Consider the following 18,594-nt stretch of genomic DNA (forward strand, 5'->3'; position numbering starts at 1 on the left):
ACAGGGGAGTGTTATGGGACCATTGCTTTTCACAATATATATAAATGACCTAGTAGATAGTGTCGGAAGTTCCGTGCGGCTTTTCGCGGATGATGCTGTAGTATACAGAGAAGTTGCAGCATTAGAAAATTGTAGCGAAATGCAGGAAGATCTGCAGCGGATAGGCACTTGGTGCAGGGAGTGGCAACTGACCCTTAACATAGACAAATATAATGTATTGCGAATACATAGAAAGAAGGAGCCTTTATTGTATGATTATATGATAGCGGAACAAACACTGGTAGCAGTTACTTCTGTAAAATATCTGGGAGTATGCGTGCGGAACGATTTGAAGTGGAATGATCATATAAAATTAATTGTTGGTAAGGCGGGTACCAGGTTGAAATTCATTGGGAGAGTGCTTAGAAAATGTAGTCCATCAACAAAGGAGGTGGCTTACAAAACACTCGTTCGACCTATACTTAAGTATTGCTCATCAGTGTGGGATCCGTATCAGATCGGTTTGACGGAGGGGATAGAGAAGATCCAAAGAAGAGTGGCGCGTTTCGTCGCAAGGTTATTTGGTAACCGTGATAGCGTTACGGAGATGTTTAATAAACTCAAGTGGCAGACTCTGCAAGAGAGGCGCTCTGCATCGCGGTGTAGCTTGCTCGCCAGGTTTCGAGAGGGTGCGTTTCTGGATGAGGTATCGAATATATTGCTTCCCCCTACTTATACCTCCCGAGGAGATCACGAATGTAAAATTAGAGAGATTAGAGCGCGCACGGAGGCTTTCAGACAGTCGTTCAGACTGGAACAGGAAAGGGAGGTAATGACAGTGGCACGTAAAGTGCCCTCCGCCACACACCGTTGGGTGGCTTGTGGAGTATAAATGTAGATGTAGATGTAGACTCTAAGGACTTTAAGAGCTTGTTCACCTTCTATTGTGTTATACATCTCTCTCATTGAACAAGTGCTCATAGCTATTTACTTACATATTTTAAAGCCACTTATACTAGAGTTTCCGAATGGTTGTTGGTGTCATATCCCTGCATATCGACTTTTCTCCTTGCAGACCTCGTATTTTTTTGCATAACATATCTTTTCTCAGCGCAACCTCTAAATATTTAAACGATATTACACAGTTCAAATACTCGCCGCGTATCTTTTAATCGCTTACTATCGCTTTCTTTCTCTGTGCTATGGTCGTTTTGTCGTATTTTTCCGCATTTAAAGTCAGGTGCGCCGCCCGTTTGACCGAGCGGTTCTAGGCGCTTCAGTACGAAACCGCGCTGCTGGAACGGTCGCGGGTTCGAATCCAACCTCCCCATCGCACCCCCCCCCCCCCCCCCTCAGATTTAGTTATAAGTTGGCACAGTGGATAGGCCTCTAAAAACTGAACACTGATCAATCGAGAAAAGAAGTTGTGTGGAACTATGAAAAAAATAAGTAAAATACACAAACTGAGTAGTCCATGCGCAAGATAGGCAACATCAAGGATAGTGTGAGGTCGGGAGCGCCGTGGTCCCGTGGTTAGCGTGAGGAGCTGCGGAACGAGAGGTCCTTGGTTCAAGTCTTCTCTCGAGTGAAATGTTTACTTTCTTTACTTTCGCAAAGTTATGATCAGTCCGTTCGTGCATTGACGTCTCTGTTCACTGTAATAAGTTTAGTGTCTGTGTTTTGCGACCGCACCGCAAAACCGTGCGATTAGTAGACGAAAGGACGTGCCTCTCCAATGGGAACCGAAAACATTTGATCGGAGGGTCATAGGTTAACCGATTCCTCCACAGGAAAACGCGACTGATATATTCTATACGACACAGGTGACGGCATGTGCGTCACATGACAGGAATATGTTGTCGACCCACCTAACTTGTACACCTGGCGAATGGTTAAAAAGATTCTTCTACCTTGCCCGATTTAGGTTTTCTTGTGGACGTGATAATCACTCCCAAAAAAGTGATGAACACATAAGAGTTTGTCACATAAACTGCAACAAATGAATGCAACAGTTTCACAGTCGCACAGTTTTCCCTGTGCTCTGTCAAAACATATGTTTTTAACGTTTTCAAATTTTTCCGTGTGTAGACCGTCAAATCCTGCGTATGTCCAAGCAAATCTGAACATGTCCTGGAATTTTGGAGAGCGAAGTTGATTATGTGTGAGTGCCTGAACTTTGATAATTGACACACGACCACGTAAACAATACTGCTCTGTGTACCTGTGCAAAATCATGGAATCTTTTCACGAAGTATTTCACTTGCCGAAAACCAAACACATCTAACGGTTGCACAAGAGGTGTACAACCTGGGGGAATGGTAATCACGTCTACTTCCACACTAAAATTGTCTGAAAATAAAAAATTAAACTTTTCACTCGAGGGAAGACTTGAACCAAGGACCTCTCGTTCCGCAGCTGCTCATGCTAACGACGGGACCACGGCGCTCCTGAGCTCACACCATCCTTGATGTTGTCTATTTTGCCCATGGACTACTCAGTTTGTATATTTTGCTTATTTTTTTCATAGTTCCACACAACTTCTTCCTGTTTTCTCGATTGATCTGTGTTCAGTTTTTCAAGGCCTATCCACTGTGCCAAGTTATAACTAAATCTGAGGGGGGTGCGATGGGGAGGTTCCCTTGTAAGTTCTAGGGGACTGATGACCTCAGATGTTAAGTCCGATATTGGTTCAAATGGCTCTGAGTACTATGGGACACAACTGCTGAGGTCATTAGTCTCCTAGAACTTAGAACTAGTTAAACCTAACTAACCTAAGGACATCACAAACATCCATGCCCGAGGCAGGATTCGAACCTGCGACCGTAGCGGTCTTGCGGTTCCAGACTGCAGCGCCTTTAACCGCACGGCCACTTCGGCCGGCAGTCCTATAGTGTTCAGAGCCATTTGAACCATTTTGGAAGTCAGCTGCCGCATATTACAACACGTGGAAATTTTGTTCAATTTCTGTATTCCGTTACGGTTGCGCAACGGCGATACTTTGCTGTACACAAATGCATCTTGTAGTGTGTGCTGCTGGAACGTTAGACCTTAGCGCTCCTATTATGTCAGCTTGTGTTGTGAAGTATACACGGTGGAAATTTTACTCGGGGCCGGAGGATTAAAGTGAAGGGGCGTGCGTGCGTGCGTGCGAGGAGCCCCTTGCCGCCGTGCTGCTGCTGCGTGTGGAGAAACTTCACTGACGATGACGAAGCGCTGTCGAAACACCTGTTGAAGGCCGCGGGGAGCGGAGAGCGTCGGCTTGTGAAACGCCCTGTGCCGACGACGACTGCTGTGTGCGTGCACGCACGACTCACTGTCGCACGTAATTCCGCTTGCTCCCTTTCTCTCTGCCTCAGATACGAGCTGTGGCTATAAAATAACGGGAAGAATGCTGTAAAACATTTTATTTTAAAAGCACACGTCATACACTACTGGCCATTAAAATTGCTACACCACGAAGATGGCGTTCTGCAGACGCGAAATTTAACCGACAGTAAGAAGATGCTGTGGTATGCAAATGATTAGCTTCTCAGAGCATTTCCACAAGGTTGGCGCCGGTGGCGACACCTACAACGTGCTGACACGAGGAAAGTTTCCAACCGATTTCTCATACACAAACAGCAGTTCACCGGCGTTACCTGGTGAAACGTTGTTGTGATGCCTCGTGTAAGGAGGAGAAATGCGTACCGTCACGTTTCCGACTTTGATAAAGGTCGGGTTGTAGCCCATCGCGATTGCGGTTTATCGTATCGCGACATTGCTGCTCGCGTTGGTCGAGATCCAGTGACTGTTAGCAGAATATGGAATCGGTGGGTTCAGGAGGGTAATACGGAACGTCGTGCTGGATCCCAACGGCCTCGTATCACTAGCAGTCGAGATGACAGGCATGTTATCCGCATGCCTGTAACGGATCGTGCAGCCACGTCTCGATCCCTGAGTCAACAGATGGGTACGTTTGCAAGACAACAACCATCTGCACGAACAGTTCGACGACGTTTGCAGCAACACGGACTATCAGCTCGGAGACCGTGGCTACGGTTACCCTCGACGCTGCATCTCAGACAGGAGCGCCGGCGATGGTGTACTCAACGACGAACCTGGCTGCACGGATCGCAAAACTTCATTTTTTCGGATGAATCCATGTTCTGTTTACAGCTTCATGACGGTCGTATCCGTGTTTGGCGACATCGCGGTGAACGCACATTGGGAGCGTGTATTCGTCATAGCCATACTGGCATATCACCCGGCGTGGTGGTATGGGGTGCCATTGGTTACACGTCTCGGTCACCTCTTGTTCGCATTGACGGCACTTTGAACAGTGGACGTTACATTTCAGATGTGTTACGACCCGTGGCTCTACCCTTCATCGATCCCTGCGATACCCTACATTTCAGCAGGATAATGCACGACCCCATGTTGCAGGTCCTGTACGGGCCTTTCTGGATACAGAAAATGTTCGACTGCTGCCCTGGCCAGCACATTCTCGAGATCTCTCGACAATTGAAAACGTCTGGTCAATGGCGGCCGAGGAACTGGCTCGTCACAATACGCCAGTCTCTACTCTTGGTGAACTGTGGTATCGTGTTGAAGCTGTGTGGTCAGCTACACCTGTACACGCCATCCGAGCTCTGTTTGACTCAATGCCCAGTCGTATCAAGGCCGTTATTACGGCGAGAGATGAATACCCGTTTATCATCTGCATTTCTTCTTGGTGTAGCAGTTTTAATGGCCAGTAGCGTGTTTAGTTTGCCGCTTGGGGCAGCCGTGCGGTCTGAGGCGCCTTGCCACGATTCGAGCGGCTCCCCCCGTCGGAGGTTCCAGTCCTCCCTCGGGCATGGGTGTGTGTGTTAGCGTAAGCTTCTTTAAGTTTGATTAAGTAGTGCGTAAGCCTAGGGACCGCTGACCTCAGCAGTTTGGTCCCATAGGAACTTACCTCAAATTAAAAAAAAAATAAAATTTATTTATTGTTACTCTCGATACACTCCCCTCCTCTGTCCCTACAACGCACGCTCTGTGCGAATTTTTCGTTCAATTTTCTCATTATGAAAATATTGAAGAGTGATCTGTTTTAGTTGTTAAAAACCATTCAAAAGCCAAGACTACATACAATACATTTTTTAATCAAGACAACCGGTTTCAACAGCCTTAGCTGCCATTTTCAGCTGTTAGACATTTTTGTAGTAAAATGGTTCAAATGGCTCTGTGAACTATGGGACTTAACGTCTGTGGTCATCAGTCCCCTAGAACTAGAACTACTTAAACCTCACTAACCTAAGGACATCACACACATTCATGCCTGAGGCAGGATTCGAACCTGCGACCGTAGCGGTCACGCGGTTCCAGACTGAAGCGCCTAGAACCGCACGGCCACACCGGCCGGCTTTTGTAGTAAAACATGTCCAGTTTACGCTGGGCCTCATGCACAGGATGTCACGTGGATAAAACTCAGCACATTATAAACGTTTATCATCGCTAAAATATGTAAAAAAACACATAGCATCTTGTCCAAAAGGCCATGTCTATATACGTATTCCTCACAGATGCTTGTTACATGATATATGATAGGTGTAGCATATTTGTATCATGTAACAAGTATCTGTGAGGAAAATGTACAAGTATATGGACATGACCTTTTGGACAAGGTGCTGTGTGAAACTTCCTGGCAGATTAAAAGTGTGTGCCGGGCTGAGACTCGAACCCGGGACCTTTGCCTTTCGTGGACAAGTGCTCTACCATCCGAGCCACCCAACCACAAATCGCGACCCCTCCTCACGATTTTACTTCCGCCAGTACGTCGTCTCCCACCTTCCAAACTTCTGTGAAACTTGCAGAACTAGCGCTCCTGGGAGAAAGTAGCTGGGTGTGACTCCCAGGTTGAAGCCATATTCCTCGACTTTCGAAAGGCGTTCGACTCAGTTCCGCCCAGTCGCTTGCTCCAAAAAGTGCGCGCCTACGGTCTGTCCGATGACATATGCCGTTGGATAGAAAGTTTTCTAACAGAGACCAGTATGTCGTCCTGAATGGGGAGACTTCAACAGAAACAAGCGTAACATCAGGTGTGCCCCAGGGCAGCGTAAGAGGTCCGCTGCTTCTTACGATTTACATAAACGATGTGGTTGATGGTATTGACAGCGGCATTAGACTGTTTTCCGATGATGTTGTAGTCTACAGGAAAGCAGTATGACACGAAAGTTGTGAACAAATCAATGAGGATCTGCAGAAAATAAATGCGTGGTGTAATGGCTGGCAGTTATTTCTCAGTATTAGTAAGTGTAACCTACTGCGTGTAACAAGGCGAAAATCCTCATTAAGTACGAGTACAAAATAAATGCCAGCGGTAACATCCGTCAAGTATTTGGGTGTGACTATTCGAAATGATCCCAGATGGAACGATCAGATTACACAAGTAACGGGTAAGGCGAACTCTAGATAGCGGTTTATTCGTAGAATCCTGAAGCGATGCAGTCCTTCAACAAAGGAAACTACTTACAGTGCGTTGGTTCGTCCACTTTTAGAGTATTGTTTGTCTGTATGGGACACTTACCAGTTTGGTCTGATTCAAGAGATTGACAAGGTCCAAAGAAGAGCGGCAAGATTCGTGATTGGTACATTTAGCCATCGCGAGAGCGATACTTTATTCTATGAAGTGGAACACACTTGCAGATAGACGACGCGCTAAACGGAAGGGGCTGCTCACTAAATTCCAAAATCCGATCTTCGCCGAGGATGTAGAGCATATATTATTACCACCAACTTTCAGCTCGCGCAATGATCACCATTCAAAGATAAGGGAAATTAGAGCTGGTACTGAGGCGTTAGTCGTTTTACCCTCGCGCGATTCACGAGTGGAACAGAGTGGGGGAAATATGACTTTGGCGCGAATTGTGCCCTCAGCCACACACCGCTTGGTGGCTAGCGGAGTATATATGTAGATGTAGATGCCGGAAGTTAAGAAGACTTCAAGTTTAGTGCAGTTGTATCCCGACAATTATTGTCCAACATGGCTCCTGGAACATGCAATATGTCCGAAGAAATACAGGACTAGTCAAAAGTCCTTCGTAAGTTGGAAGATTAAAGGGAAAATTGAATTGTGATGATGGGAACATAGGTGCCATCTTCAAATCCCCCATTTTGGATTCATTTTTTTTAAATGGCAGAGGAGGTGTATGACACATCAAATAACACTCGCTTGAGCTCTGGATTTTAGTGGTGTAATTTGTTTTTGTCTATCGTGTACCGTTTAGAGGTTATTAAAGTTCAAATTTGGGAAATTACCTTCATACCGACTGCTACAACACATTTTCTACGTGTTGCCCATCCTGAGACACGAGTCGGTATCAAGGTAAATTTGAACATCAATAACTTCTAAACTGTACAAGATAGACAAAAATAAATTACGCCACTCAATTCCAGAGGTCAAGGGAGTGTTATTTGATGTGCCATACACCCCCCTTCCCATTAAAAAAAAAAATGACGTGAATCCAAAATGGCGGATTTCAAGATGGCGGCCATGAATGATATTCACTCTAAAAGTTGCGGCCCCGCATCAAACCTGTGTTCCCATCATCACATTTCAATTTTCCCTTTAATCTTCCAACCTACGAAGGTGTCCAAGGATTTTTCACTCGCCCTGTATATCAAGGTAATGCAAAAAATAAAAAGAAATGGAACAAACGGTTTTCAAGTAAACTTTAATAGCCTTTGTAGCATAGATAGTCGTAATAAATAATAGCGACGAAAGGAACAGAAGATAGCTCTCTAGAAACTCTGGTCATGACATCTGTGCCTGTTTCGTTATCTGCCACGCTAGCCATTTGAAACAGTGTGTATTTTTGCGCTGGCAGACAGCAGACGATCGTCATTCGGGAAGTTGGTCGGACACGCACAGACAGTCGGTTCTGTCGACATCAGACCAACCGTCCGACAAGCAAAACTGGTCGGTAAGCTCCTCCACTCGTCCAGTTTGTAGGACAGCCGATAAATTGGTCCCGATAAATTGGTCAAGCAAAACTGGTCGGTAAGCTCCTCCACTCGTCCAGTTTGTAGGGCAGCCGATAAATTGGTCCCGATAAATTGGTCAAGCAAAATTGGTCGGGAAGCCCCTCCACTTGTCCAGTTTGTAGGATGGCCGATAAATTGGTCAGGATAAATTGGTCAAGCAAAATTGGTCGGAGAGCCCCTCCACTCGTCTAGTTAGTAGGACAGCCTATAAATTGGTCCCGATAAATTGGTCAAGCAAAATTGGACGGTAAGCCTCTCCACTTGTCCAGTTTGTAGAACGGCTGATAAATTGGTCCCGATAAATTGGTCAAGCAAAATTGGACGGTAAGCCTCTCCACTTGTCCAGTTTGTAGAACGGCTGATAAATTGGTCCCGATAAATTGGTCAAGCAAAATTGGTTGGTAAGCCTCTCCACTCGTCCAGTTTGTAGGACGGCTGATAAATTGGTCCCGATAAATTGGTCAAGCAAAATTGGTCGGTAAGCCTCTCCACTCGTCCAGTTTTATAGGACGGCTGATAAATTGGTCCCGATAAATTGGTCAAGCAAAATTGGTTGGTAAGCCTCTCCACTCGTCCAGTTTGTAGGACGGCCTATAAATTGGTCCCGATAAATTGGTCAAGCAAAATTGGTCGGTAAGCCTCTCCACTCGTCCAGTTTGTAGGACGGCCGATAAATTGGTTTCGATAAATTGGTCAAGCAAAATTGGTTGGTAAGCCTCTCCACTCGTCCAGTTTGTAGGACGGCCTATAAATTGGTCCCGATAAATTGGTCAAGCAAAATTGGTTGGTAAGCCTATCCACTCATCCAGTTTGTAGGACGACCTATAAATTGGTCCCGATAAATTGGTCAAGCAAAATTGGTTGGTAAGCCTCTCCACTCGTCCAGTTTGTAGGACGGCCTATAAATTGGTCCCAATAAATTGGTCAAGCAAAATTGGACGGTAAGCCTCTCCACTCGTCCAGTTTGTAGGACGGCTGATAAATTGGTCCCGATAAAGTGGTCAAGCAAAATTGGTTGGTAAGCCTCTCCACTCGTCCAGTTTGTAGCACGGCCTATAAATTGGTCCCGTTAAATTGGTCAAGCAAAATTGGACGGTAAGCCTCTCCACTCGTCCAGTTTGTAGAACGGCTGATAAATTGGTCCCGATAAATTGGTCAAGCAAAATTGGTCGGGAAGCCCCTCCACTCGTCCAGTTAGTAGGACGGCCTATGAATTGGTCCTGATAAATTGGTCAAGCAAAATTGGACGGTAAGCCTCTCCACTTGTCCAGTTTGTAGGATGGCCGATAAATTGGTCAGGATAAATTGGTCAAGCAAAATTGGTCGGAGAGCCCCTCCACTCGTCCAGTTTGTAGGACGGCCGATAAATTGGTCACGCAAAATTGGTCGGGAAGCCCCTCCACTCGTCCAGTTAGTAGGACGGCCTATAAATTGGTCCCGATAAATTGTTATGTGTGTAGAGTCCTTATACTGAGTGGTGACCGGTGAGTGCTAAGTGGCGATGTTGTTGACGTGTACAGGAGAGCGTGCGGTCTCGCGTGGCCATGGACTTCACGGGCAGCGTGGGGCGCATCGTGGACGACCCGCAGGAGGCGCGCGCCATCGCAGCCGCGGAGGGCTACTCGTGGAAGCGGCGCTGGCGGCCGCCCAGGCCGTCCGCCCCCGGCGCCGCCCCCGCCGCCCCCGGCGCCACCCCCGCGCCCGCCACCGGGCTGGCGGCCGGTGTGCACGTGGCGCAGCCCTGGTTCCACGCCGGCATGACGCGCGAGCAGGCCGCGCAGCTCGTCCACCGGCACGGCTCCGTCGACGGGTGAGTCGCTCCTCACGATGAACACTGCTCTCTCCCTCCGAAACCTCCTCGCATCCCGTACCTGTCCCCCTGTCTGTCGCAGGCCGCGTCAACGCCGGGGTAAGAGGCGCATTAGGGGTATAGGTTTACCATTTACTACAATACGAGCTGAGTACCCGGTCTGTCACTTCCCCCCTCCCCCCCCCATGACCATCTCCCACCCGCTGTCCGTGTCCCACCCTCTGTCCATGTCCCATCCCCCGTCCATATCCCACGTCCTGTCCGTCTTCCACCCCCTATCCATCCCCCATCCCCCCCATCCATCTCTTATCCCCTTCTGTCCATCTCCCATCCCCTACTGTCCATCTCCCCTTCTGTCCAACCCCCCTCTATCTCACTCCCCCCTCTTTCTATCTCCTTCCCCCCTATTTCTATCTCCCTCCCCCCTCTGTCTCCCTCTCTCTCCCCCGTCTGTTTGTCTCTCTCCCCCGTCTGTATGTCTCTCTCCCCTGCCTGTCTATCTCCATCCCCCACCTGTCTATCTCCATCCCCCACCTGTCTATCTCCCTCCCCCGCCTGTCTACCTCCCTCCCCCACCTGTCTACCTCCCTCCCTACCTCCCTCCCTCCTCTGTCTACCTCCCTCCCCCCTCTGTCTATCTCCCACCCCCATCTGTCCATATCCATCCCCCGCGTGTCTGTCTCCCTCCCCCCTCTGTCTGTCTCCCTCCCCCGCCTGTCTCCCTCCCCCGCCTGTCTACCTCCCCCGTCTGTCTACCTCCCTCCCCCCTCTGTCTGTCTCCCTCCCCCCTCTCCGTCCCCCACCTGTCTGTCTCCCTCCCCCGTCTGTCTCCCTCCTTCATCTGTCTGTCTCCCTTGTCTGTCTGTCTCCCTCCCCCATCTGTCTATCCCCCTCCCCCCTCTGTCTGTCTCCCTCCCCCCTCTGTCTGTCTCCCTCCCCCCTCTGTCTGTCTCCCTCCCCCCTCTGTCTGTCTCCCTCCCCCATCTGGTTATCTCCCTCCCCCGTCTGTCTATCTCCCTCCCCCCTCTGTCTATATCCCTCCCCCTCTGTCCGTCTCCCCCTCCCCCTGTCTCTGCCATTGCCTCTTCCTACCTCCTTCTCTCTCCACATTATCACCTCCACGCAATAGCAAGTTGCAGGTTCTTACACCCACAGTATTTCCTTCCATATATCTTTATAAGTTAAAGCTTTAACAACATTGTAACTCATCTAGACATTAACAATAGTTTTTCATGATGTGATAACTCACAAACTTTTGTTTGCTCATTCACACACATCGATTTGTGCACCCTTAGTGGCACGGGTAATGTCTGGTCCCCATTCCATTTCTCTCCACGTACGATTCCAGATCTCGGAGCTGACATGTTCAACTGCATTGCGATAGTGTGCCTTCGAGTCCTGTAGGTCTCTAACCTTGGTTCAGTACACCAGATCCTTCATAAAACCCCACAGGGCGAACTCTAGTGATGTGAGGTCACTGGATCATGGCAGGTCACACTCCGAGCTTCCTCCTCTGGCGTCAAAATTTTGTAAGGTGTTCAAATCAAGTTTTACGTCAAAATTGCGTCACGTGGAAGGTAAGAAAAACTTTGAGTTATACATGCTGAGAACCATTTGTCAATCTCTAGTATAGTTTTACAGTTATTGAAATCTTAAGTTGTAAAGATAATTTATGGACACCCTGTATGTGTACCGAATTTGGTTGAAACCGATTTAGGGGTTTAGGACGAGCTTTTTACCCGTGGCCCACGTATGCATATGCCTCACGTATTTCATATACAGGGTGAGTCACCTAACATTACCGCTGGATATATTTCGTAAACCACATCAAATACTGACGAACCGATTCCACAGACCGAACGTGAGGAGAGGGGCTAGTGTAATTGGTTAATACAAACCATAAAAAAATGCACGGAAGTATGTTTTTTAACACAAACCTACGTTTTTTTAAATGGAACCCCGTTAGTTTTGTTAGCATATCTGAAAATATAAACAAATACGTAATCAATGCCGTTTGTTGCATTGTAAAATGTTAATTACATCCGGAGATATTGTAACCTAAAGTTGACGCTTGAGTACCACTCCTCCGCTGTTCGATCGTGTGTATCGGAGAGCACCGAATTACGTAGGGATACAAAGGGAACTGTGATGGACCTTAGGTACAGAAGAGACTGGAACAGCACATTACGTCCACATGCTAACACCTTTTTATTGGTCTTTTTCACTGACGCACATGTACATTACCATGAGGGGTGAGGTACACGTACACACGCGGTTTCCGTCTTCAATTACGGAATGGAATAGAGTGTGTCCCGACATGTCAGGCCAATAGATGTTCAATGTGGTGGCCATCATTTGCTGCACACAATTGCAATCTCTGGCGTAATGAATGTCGTACACGCCGCAGTACATCTGGTGTAATGTCGCCGCAGGCTGCCACAATACGTTGTTTCATATCCTCTGGGGTTGTAGGCACATCACGGTACACATTCTCCTTTAACGTACCCCACAGAAAGAAGTCCAGAGGTGTAAGATCAGGAGAACGGGCTGGCCAATTTATGCGTCCTCCACGTCCTATGAAACGCCCGTCGAACATCCTGTCAAGGGTCAGCCTAGTGTTAATTGCGGAATGTGCAGGTGCACCATCATGCTGATACCACATACGTCGACGCGTTTCCAGTGGGACATTTTCGAGCAACGTTGGCAGATCATTCTGTAGAAACGCGATGTATGTTGCAGCTGTTTGGGCCCCTGCAATGAAGTGTTTGTTACAACACGCAACTGAACGTCGGAGGTTTCAAGCGTCAACTTTAGGTTACAATATCTCCGGATGTAATTAACATTTTACAATGCAACAAACGGCACCGATTACGTATTTGTTTATACGTTCAGATGTGTTAACAAAACTAACGGGGTTCCATTTAAAAAAACGTAGGTTTTTGTTAAAAATCATACTTCCGTGCATTTTTGTATGGTTTGTATTAACCAATTACACTAGCCCCTCTCCTCACGTTCGGTCTGTGGAATCGGTTCGTCAGTATTTGATGTGGTTTACGAAATATATCCAGCGGTAACGTTAGGTGACTCACCCTGTATATACACTGAAGAGCCAAATGAACTGGTACACCGGCCTAATATCGTGTAGGGCCCCTGCGAGCACGGCGTGACATGGACTCGACTAATGTGCGAAGTAGTGCTCGAGGGAATTGACACCATGAATCCTGCAGGGCTGTCCATAAATGTGTAAGAGTGCGAAGGGGGTGGAGATCTCTTCTGAACAGCATGTTGCCAGGTTCCCCAGATATGCTCAATAATGTTTATGTCTGGGGAGGCTGGTGGGCAGCGGAAGTGTTTAAACTCTGTAGCAATTATGGACGTATGTGGTGTCGCATTGTCCTGCTGGAATTGCCCGAGTCCGTCGGGATGATCAGTGGACACGAATGGATGCAGGTGATGAGACAGGAAGCTTACGTACGTGTCACCTGTGACAGTCATATCTAGACATACCAGGGGTCCCATATCACTCCACCTGCACACGTCCCACAACATTACAGAGTCTCCACCAGGTTGAACAGCCCCTACTGGCATGCAGGGTCCAATGGATTCATGAGGTTGTCTCCATATCCGTACACGTCCATCCGCTCTATGCAGTTTGAAGCGAAAGTCGTCCGGCCAGGCAACATGTTTCCAATCATCAACAGTCCATTGTCGGTGTTGTGGGTACCAGGTGAGGCGTAAAGCTTTGTGTCGTCCAATCATGAAGGGTACACGAGTGAGCCTTCGGCTCCGAAAGCCCATATCGAAGATGTTTCGTGTAATGTTCGCACGCTGACACTTGTTGATGGTCCAGCATTGAAATCTGCAGCAATATGTGGAAAGGTAGCACTTCTGTCCCGTTGAACGATTCTCTTCAGTCGTAGGATCTTTTTCCGTCCGCAGCGATGTCGGATATTTGATGTTTCACCAGATTCCTGATATTCACGGTGGACTCGTGAAATGTTCTTACGGCCGGTATTACACTATCAAATTTCTTTGTCCAATTTCTTTGTCCAATATCTTTGTCCAATATCTTTGTCAAAGATATTTGATAGTGTAATAGGGACTTTGTCAAATGTCGTCCAATATTTGATCAAATCCAGGGCCTCGCTGTATATTTGATCAAAGAAACCGCTTGTCTTCTGTTCACTGCAATGTGACATGTTACCACATGGACCGCTAGCATCGCTGCAGCGTTCTGTCGTCTGTAGTGTTTTTATAAACATTGCTGGTAAATACAATTGGTGTGTGCCGACAACTACAAAATTAATAGAGATGTCTGAAGCTGATGAGGCGCTTTACAACGTGAGGCACCCTGAATACAAAAATAGATTACGAAGATTGGAGACCTAACCTAACCTAACCTAACCTAACCTAACCTAACCCTCTCCTGTAGCAAGGAATCGGCGTGTTACAGTGAGCCTGTCTTCAGAAGATGTAGCAGTTCTTAAGTGAATATTGTGCTTTGTGATATGAGGATACACTTCACAGAGCACATACAGAAATGTATGCTCATCCATTCTTAAGTAACTGATGTACGACTTGACGTCTTCCACTGTAAGCTCACGTAACAAGTTTTGTTGAATGCTTTTATCGTGTCGTCGTAAAACCCACGGCTTCACCCAGATTAGGTTAGTTTTTCGTTCCATAGATCCGTGCTGAGGAGATCCTTATGGATGTGGAACATGTCGATTTTTTTTAAGCTGAAATAACAATACTAATAGTATGAATAAATACAATACATCATTTGTTTCTATAAAAATTTCGCCAATGGAGTTGAAGGAGTTGGCCAGTAGTAAGTCTTTCAGGCTCCTTTTAAACTGATCTTTATTTGTAACTAAATTTTTTATGTTTGCTGGCAAATTATTGGAGATGAGTGTTCCTGAGTAGTGGACCCCTTTTTGAACTAAAGTAAGTGCTTTTAAGTCCTTGTGCAGATCATTTTTGTTCCTGGTATTGTATGTATGAACTGAGTTGTTTGTTGGAAAAAGAGATATATTATTTAGGACAAATTTCATTAAGGAGTAAATATACTGAGAGGCAGTAGTTAGTATACCCAGTTCTTTGAAGAGGTTTCTACAGGACGTCCGTGAATTTACTCCACAAATAATACGTATTACACGCTTTTGGACCTTGAAAACTTTTGTTTGACTTCAAGATTTACCCCAAAATATTATCCCATATGACATTATGGAATGAAAGTAGGCAAAGTATGCAAGCTTTTTCATTTTTATGTTGCCTATGTCTGCTAACACTCGAATTGCAAATACAGATTTGTTACGGCCTTTCTGCAGTTCTGTGGTGTGCTCCTCCCAACTGAATTTATTATCAAGTTGTAATCCCAGGACTTTTAAGACTGTCAACCTCGTATGTATGGTTCCATTTTTTCCCCCCACTTCTTTTCCGCATGTGCACACAATGCAATTGGAGAACGTACAACTGCTGCGGTTAAATAACAAGTTGTTGTCAGCCATCTTGAACTTTGACGAAAAATTTGATGACAGTGTAATACCCCTTCTAGCGCTACGTCAAAGATCTTTGTCAAATATATTGGACGGAATATTGGATCACATCTTTGATCAAATCTTTGACAAAGAAATTTGATAGTGTAATACCGGCCTACGGAATATCCCCACTTCACCGCTACCTCGGAGATGGTGTGTCCCATCGCTCTTACGCCGACTATTAACACCACGTTCAAACCCTCTTAAATCATTATAACCTGCCATTGTAGCAGCAGTAACCGATCTAATAACTGAGCCAGACTCTTGTTGTCTTTATAGGCGTTCCCGATCGCAGCGCCGTATTCTCCCTGTTTACACATCTGTTTATTTGACTACGCATGCCTATACCAGTTACTTTGGCGCTTCATTGTATTTGAAATAATTCACACATTTCTTCACATATTTGGCCAGTATCTGTAGCGAATTTCAAACAAACACACTACAGACGTCAAATAGTTGTAGCGATGCCAGCACTCCACGCGGTAATATTTCACATTGCAGTGAACAGAAGATGAACGACTTTCCTGATCAAATCTACGGCGAGGTCCTAGATTTGGTCATGTTTGTTTGACCAAAAGCGAGACTTGACAAAGTTCCCTATCACAGTATCAAATTTCTTCGACATAAATGTTTGACATATCAACTTTGACAAAGAAATATGATAGTTTCCAGAATGAGATTTTCACTCTGCAGCGGAGTGTGCGCTATTAATGAAACTTCCTGGCATATTAAAACTATGTGAAGCACCGAGACTCGAACTCGGGACTGCCTTTCGCGGGCAAGTGCTCTACCAACTGAGCTACCCAAGCACGACTCACGCCACGTCCTCACAGCTTTACTTCTTCCAGTACCTCGTCTCCTACTTTCGAAACTTTACAGAAACTCTCCTGCGAAGGAGGTACTGGCAGAAGTAAAGCAGTACGAACGGGGCGTGAGTCGTGCTTGGGTAGCTCAGTTGGTAGAGCACTTGCCCGCGAAAGGCAAAGGTCCCGAGTTCGAGTCTCGGTCCGGCACACAGTTTTAATCTGCGATGAAGTTAAATATGATAGTGTTATACTGGCCGTACCAACTTTCTAACACCCTCGTCTTAAAAGGCAACCTCCTGTGCTTTCCGCCAATTCTCTCCACTGGTCTGCAGCTTGTTGTCTGCGCCAAAATGTTGTCCTCGTAGACATCGGTTCATCTGAGCAGAGATGAACATCGGAATGAGCCAAGTCCGGACTGTATGGTGGGCAATCAAATAATTTCGTCGAGAATGCCACAGAAGCGTCTCCATCGCCCCTGAAGCAGGTGTTAAAGGCATTGCCGAGGAGCGCGTAGTACTAAATTTTCAGTTACGCCAGGGTCGAACCGCGCTGAGAGCGATAATTTAAAACTGGAGGCCACAGACCATTCGACATTTGGGACTCGTGACTTCTGTCAGTGTGATAAGGCAGACTCCCTAAAGTCTGGGGAAATCCGGATGCGAGGGGCGCCCGCTAATGGTGGTCAGCCACTTTAATAGCGCCCGGGGGTCCGGCGCATTCAGAATCGTATTAAGGCTGCTGCTGGAAGTCGTTAGCTCCAAGGCCGCAGCGGGTGGGAGAGATACCAACCCAAATTAGCGCCTACCCGCACAAGGATCTTCTCTTCACCTTCCAATGAGGCCTGTCTCCTTGAAAACGCCTTCCTCAAAATAGTCATGGTTTTAGTTCATCGTGCTAAGCATGTGTTCCCAACACCCAAAAGACCGCGGTGGTAGTTTTGTAGCGCTGCAGGTCTGTAGAACTGGAACCCCCACATTGGGATTACGTAATGCCATTCACGTATTGTGTACACCATCTGAAAAAAAGCTGTACAAGCAAGTCGGTGTTGCTCTGCTTCAGAATATCGCCCCCCTCCCTCTCACGGCCACCCCTCCAGTGTGTCAAACACACCGTCCCATGTTGTGACGTCCGTTGTTGGTGTTTCAGGGTGTTCCTGGTCCGAGAGAGCCGCAGCTCCCCTGGGTCGTTCGTGCTGACCTACAAGTGCGGCGGAAAGGTCATCCACACGCAGATACAGCCGGTAAGTGAACCAGTGACCTCAGCTTCAGACAACCCCCCAAAACAGCCGACCCACCAAGAAATACACTACTGGCCATTAAAATTGCTACACCACGAAGATGACGTGCTATGGACGCAAAATTTAACCGACGGGAAGAAGATGCTGTGATATGCAAATGATTAGCTTTTCAGAGCATTCACACGAGGTTGGCGCCGGTGGCGACACCCACAACGTGCTGACATGAGGAAAGTTTCCAACCGATTTCTCATACACGAACAGCAGTTGACCAGCGTTACCTGGTGAAACGTTGTTGTGATGCCTCGTGTAAGGAGGAGAAATGCGTACCATCACGTTTCCGTCTTTGATAAAGGTTGCATTGTAACCTATCGCGATTGCGAGTTATCGTATCGCGACATTGCTGCTCGTGTTGGTCGAGATCCAAAGACTGTTAGCAGAATATGGAATCGGTGGGTTCAGGAGGGTAATACGGAATGCCGTGCTGGATCCCAACGGCCTCGTATCACTAGCAGTCGAGATGCAAGGCATCTTATCCACATGGGTGTAACGGATCGTGCAGCCACGTTTCGATTCCTGAGTCGACAGATGGGGACGTATGAACAACCATCTGCACGAACAGTTCGACGACGTTTGCAGCAGCACGGACTATCAGCTCGGAGACCGTGGCTGCGGTTACCCTTGATGCTGCATCACAGACAGGAGCGCCTACGATGGTGTACTCGGCGACGAACCTGGGTGCACGAATGGCAAAACATAATTTTTTCGGATGAATCCAGGTTCTGTTTACAGCATCGTGATGGTCACATCCGTGTTTGGCGACATCGCGGTGAACGCACATTGGAAGCGTGTATTCGTCAACGCCGTACTGGCATATCACCCGGCGTGATGGTATGGGGTACCATTGATTACACGTCTCGGTCACCTCTTGTTTGCATTGACGGCACTGTGAACAGTGGACGTTACATTTCAGATGTGTTACGACCCATGGCTCTACCCTTCATTCGATCCCTGCGAAACCCTACATTTCAGCAGGATAACGCACGACCGCATGTTGCAGGCCCTGTACGGGCCTTTCTGGATACAGAAAATGTTCGACTGCTGCCGTGGCCAGTACATTCTCCAGATCTCTCACCAAATGAAAACGTCTGGTCAACGGTGGCCGAGCAACTGGCTCGTCACAATAAGCCAGTCACTACTCTTGATGATCTGTGGTATCGTGTT

The 18,594-nt window shown here is 47.1% G+C and overlaps 1 protein-coding gene across 1 annotated transcript in view; it reads left to right on the forward strand.

Moving 5' to 3' along the window:
• Positions 1–18,594, forward strand: part of LOC126426517 (uncharacterized) — a 433,256-nt gene that overhangs the window by 404,206 nt on the left and 10,456 nt on the right. The window contains exons 9-10 of the mRNA XM_050088422.1: positions 9,501–9,790; positions 17,283–17,376. Of these exons, the coding sequence (XP_049944379.1) occupies positions 9,501–9,790; positions 17,283–17,376 (384 nt within the window). The remainder of the gene's footprint in view (positions 1–9,500; positions 9,791–17,282; positions 17,377–18,594) is intronic.

Source organism: Schistocerca serialis, chromosome 11 (genome assembly GCF_023864345.2).
Source record: "Schistocerca serialis cubense isolate TAMUIC-IGC-003099 chromosome 11, iqSchSeri2.2, whole genome shotgun sequence".
NCBI lineage: Eukaryota > Metazoa > Arthropoda > Insecta > Orthoptera > Acrididae > Schistocerca > Schistocerca serialis.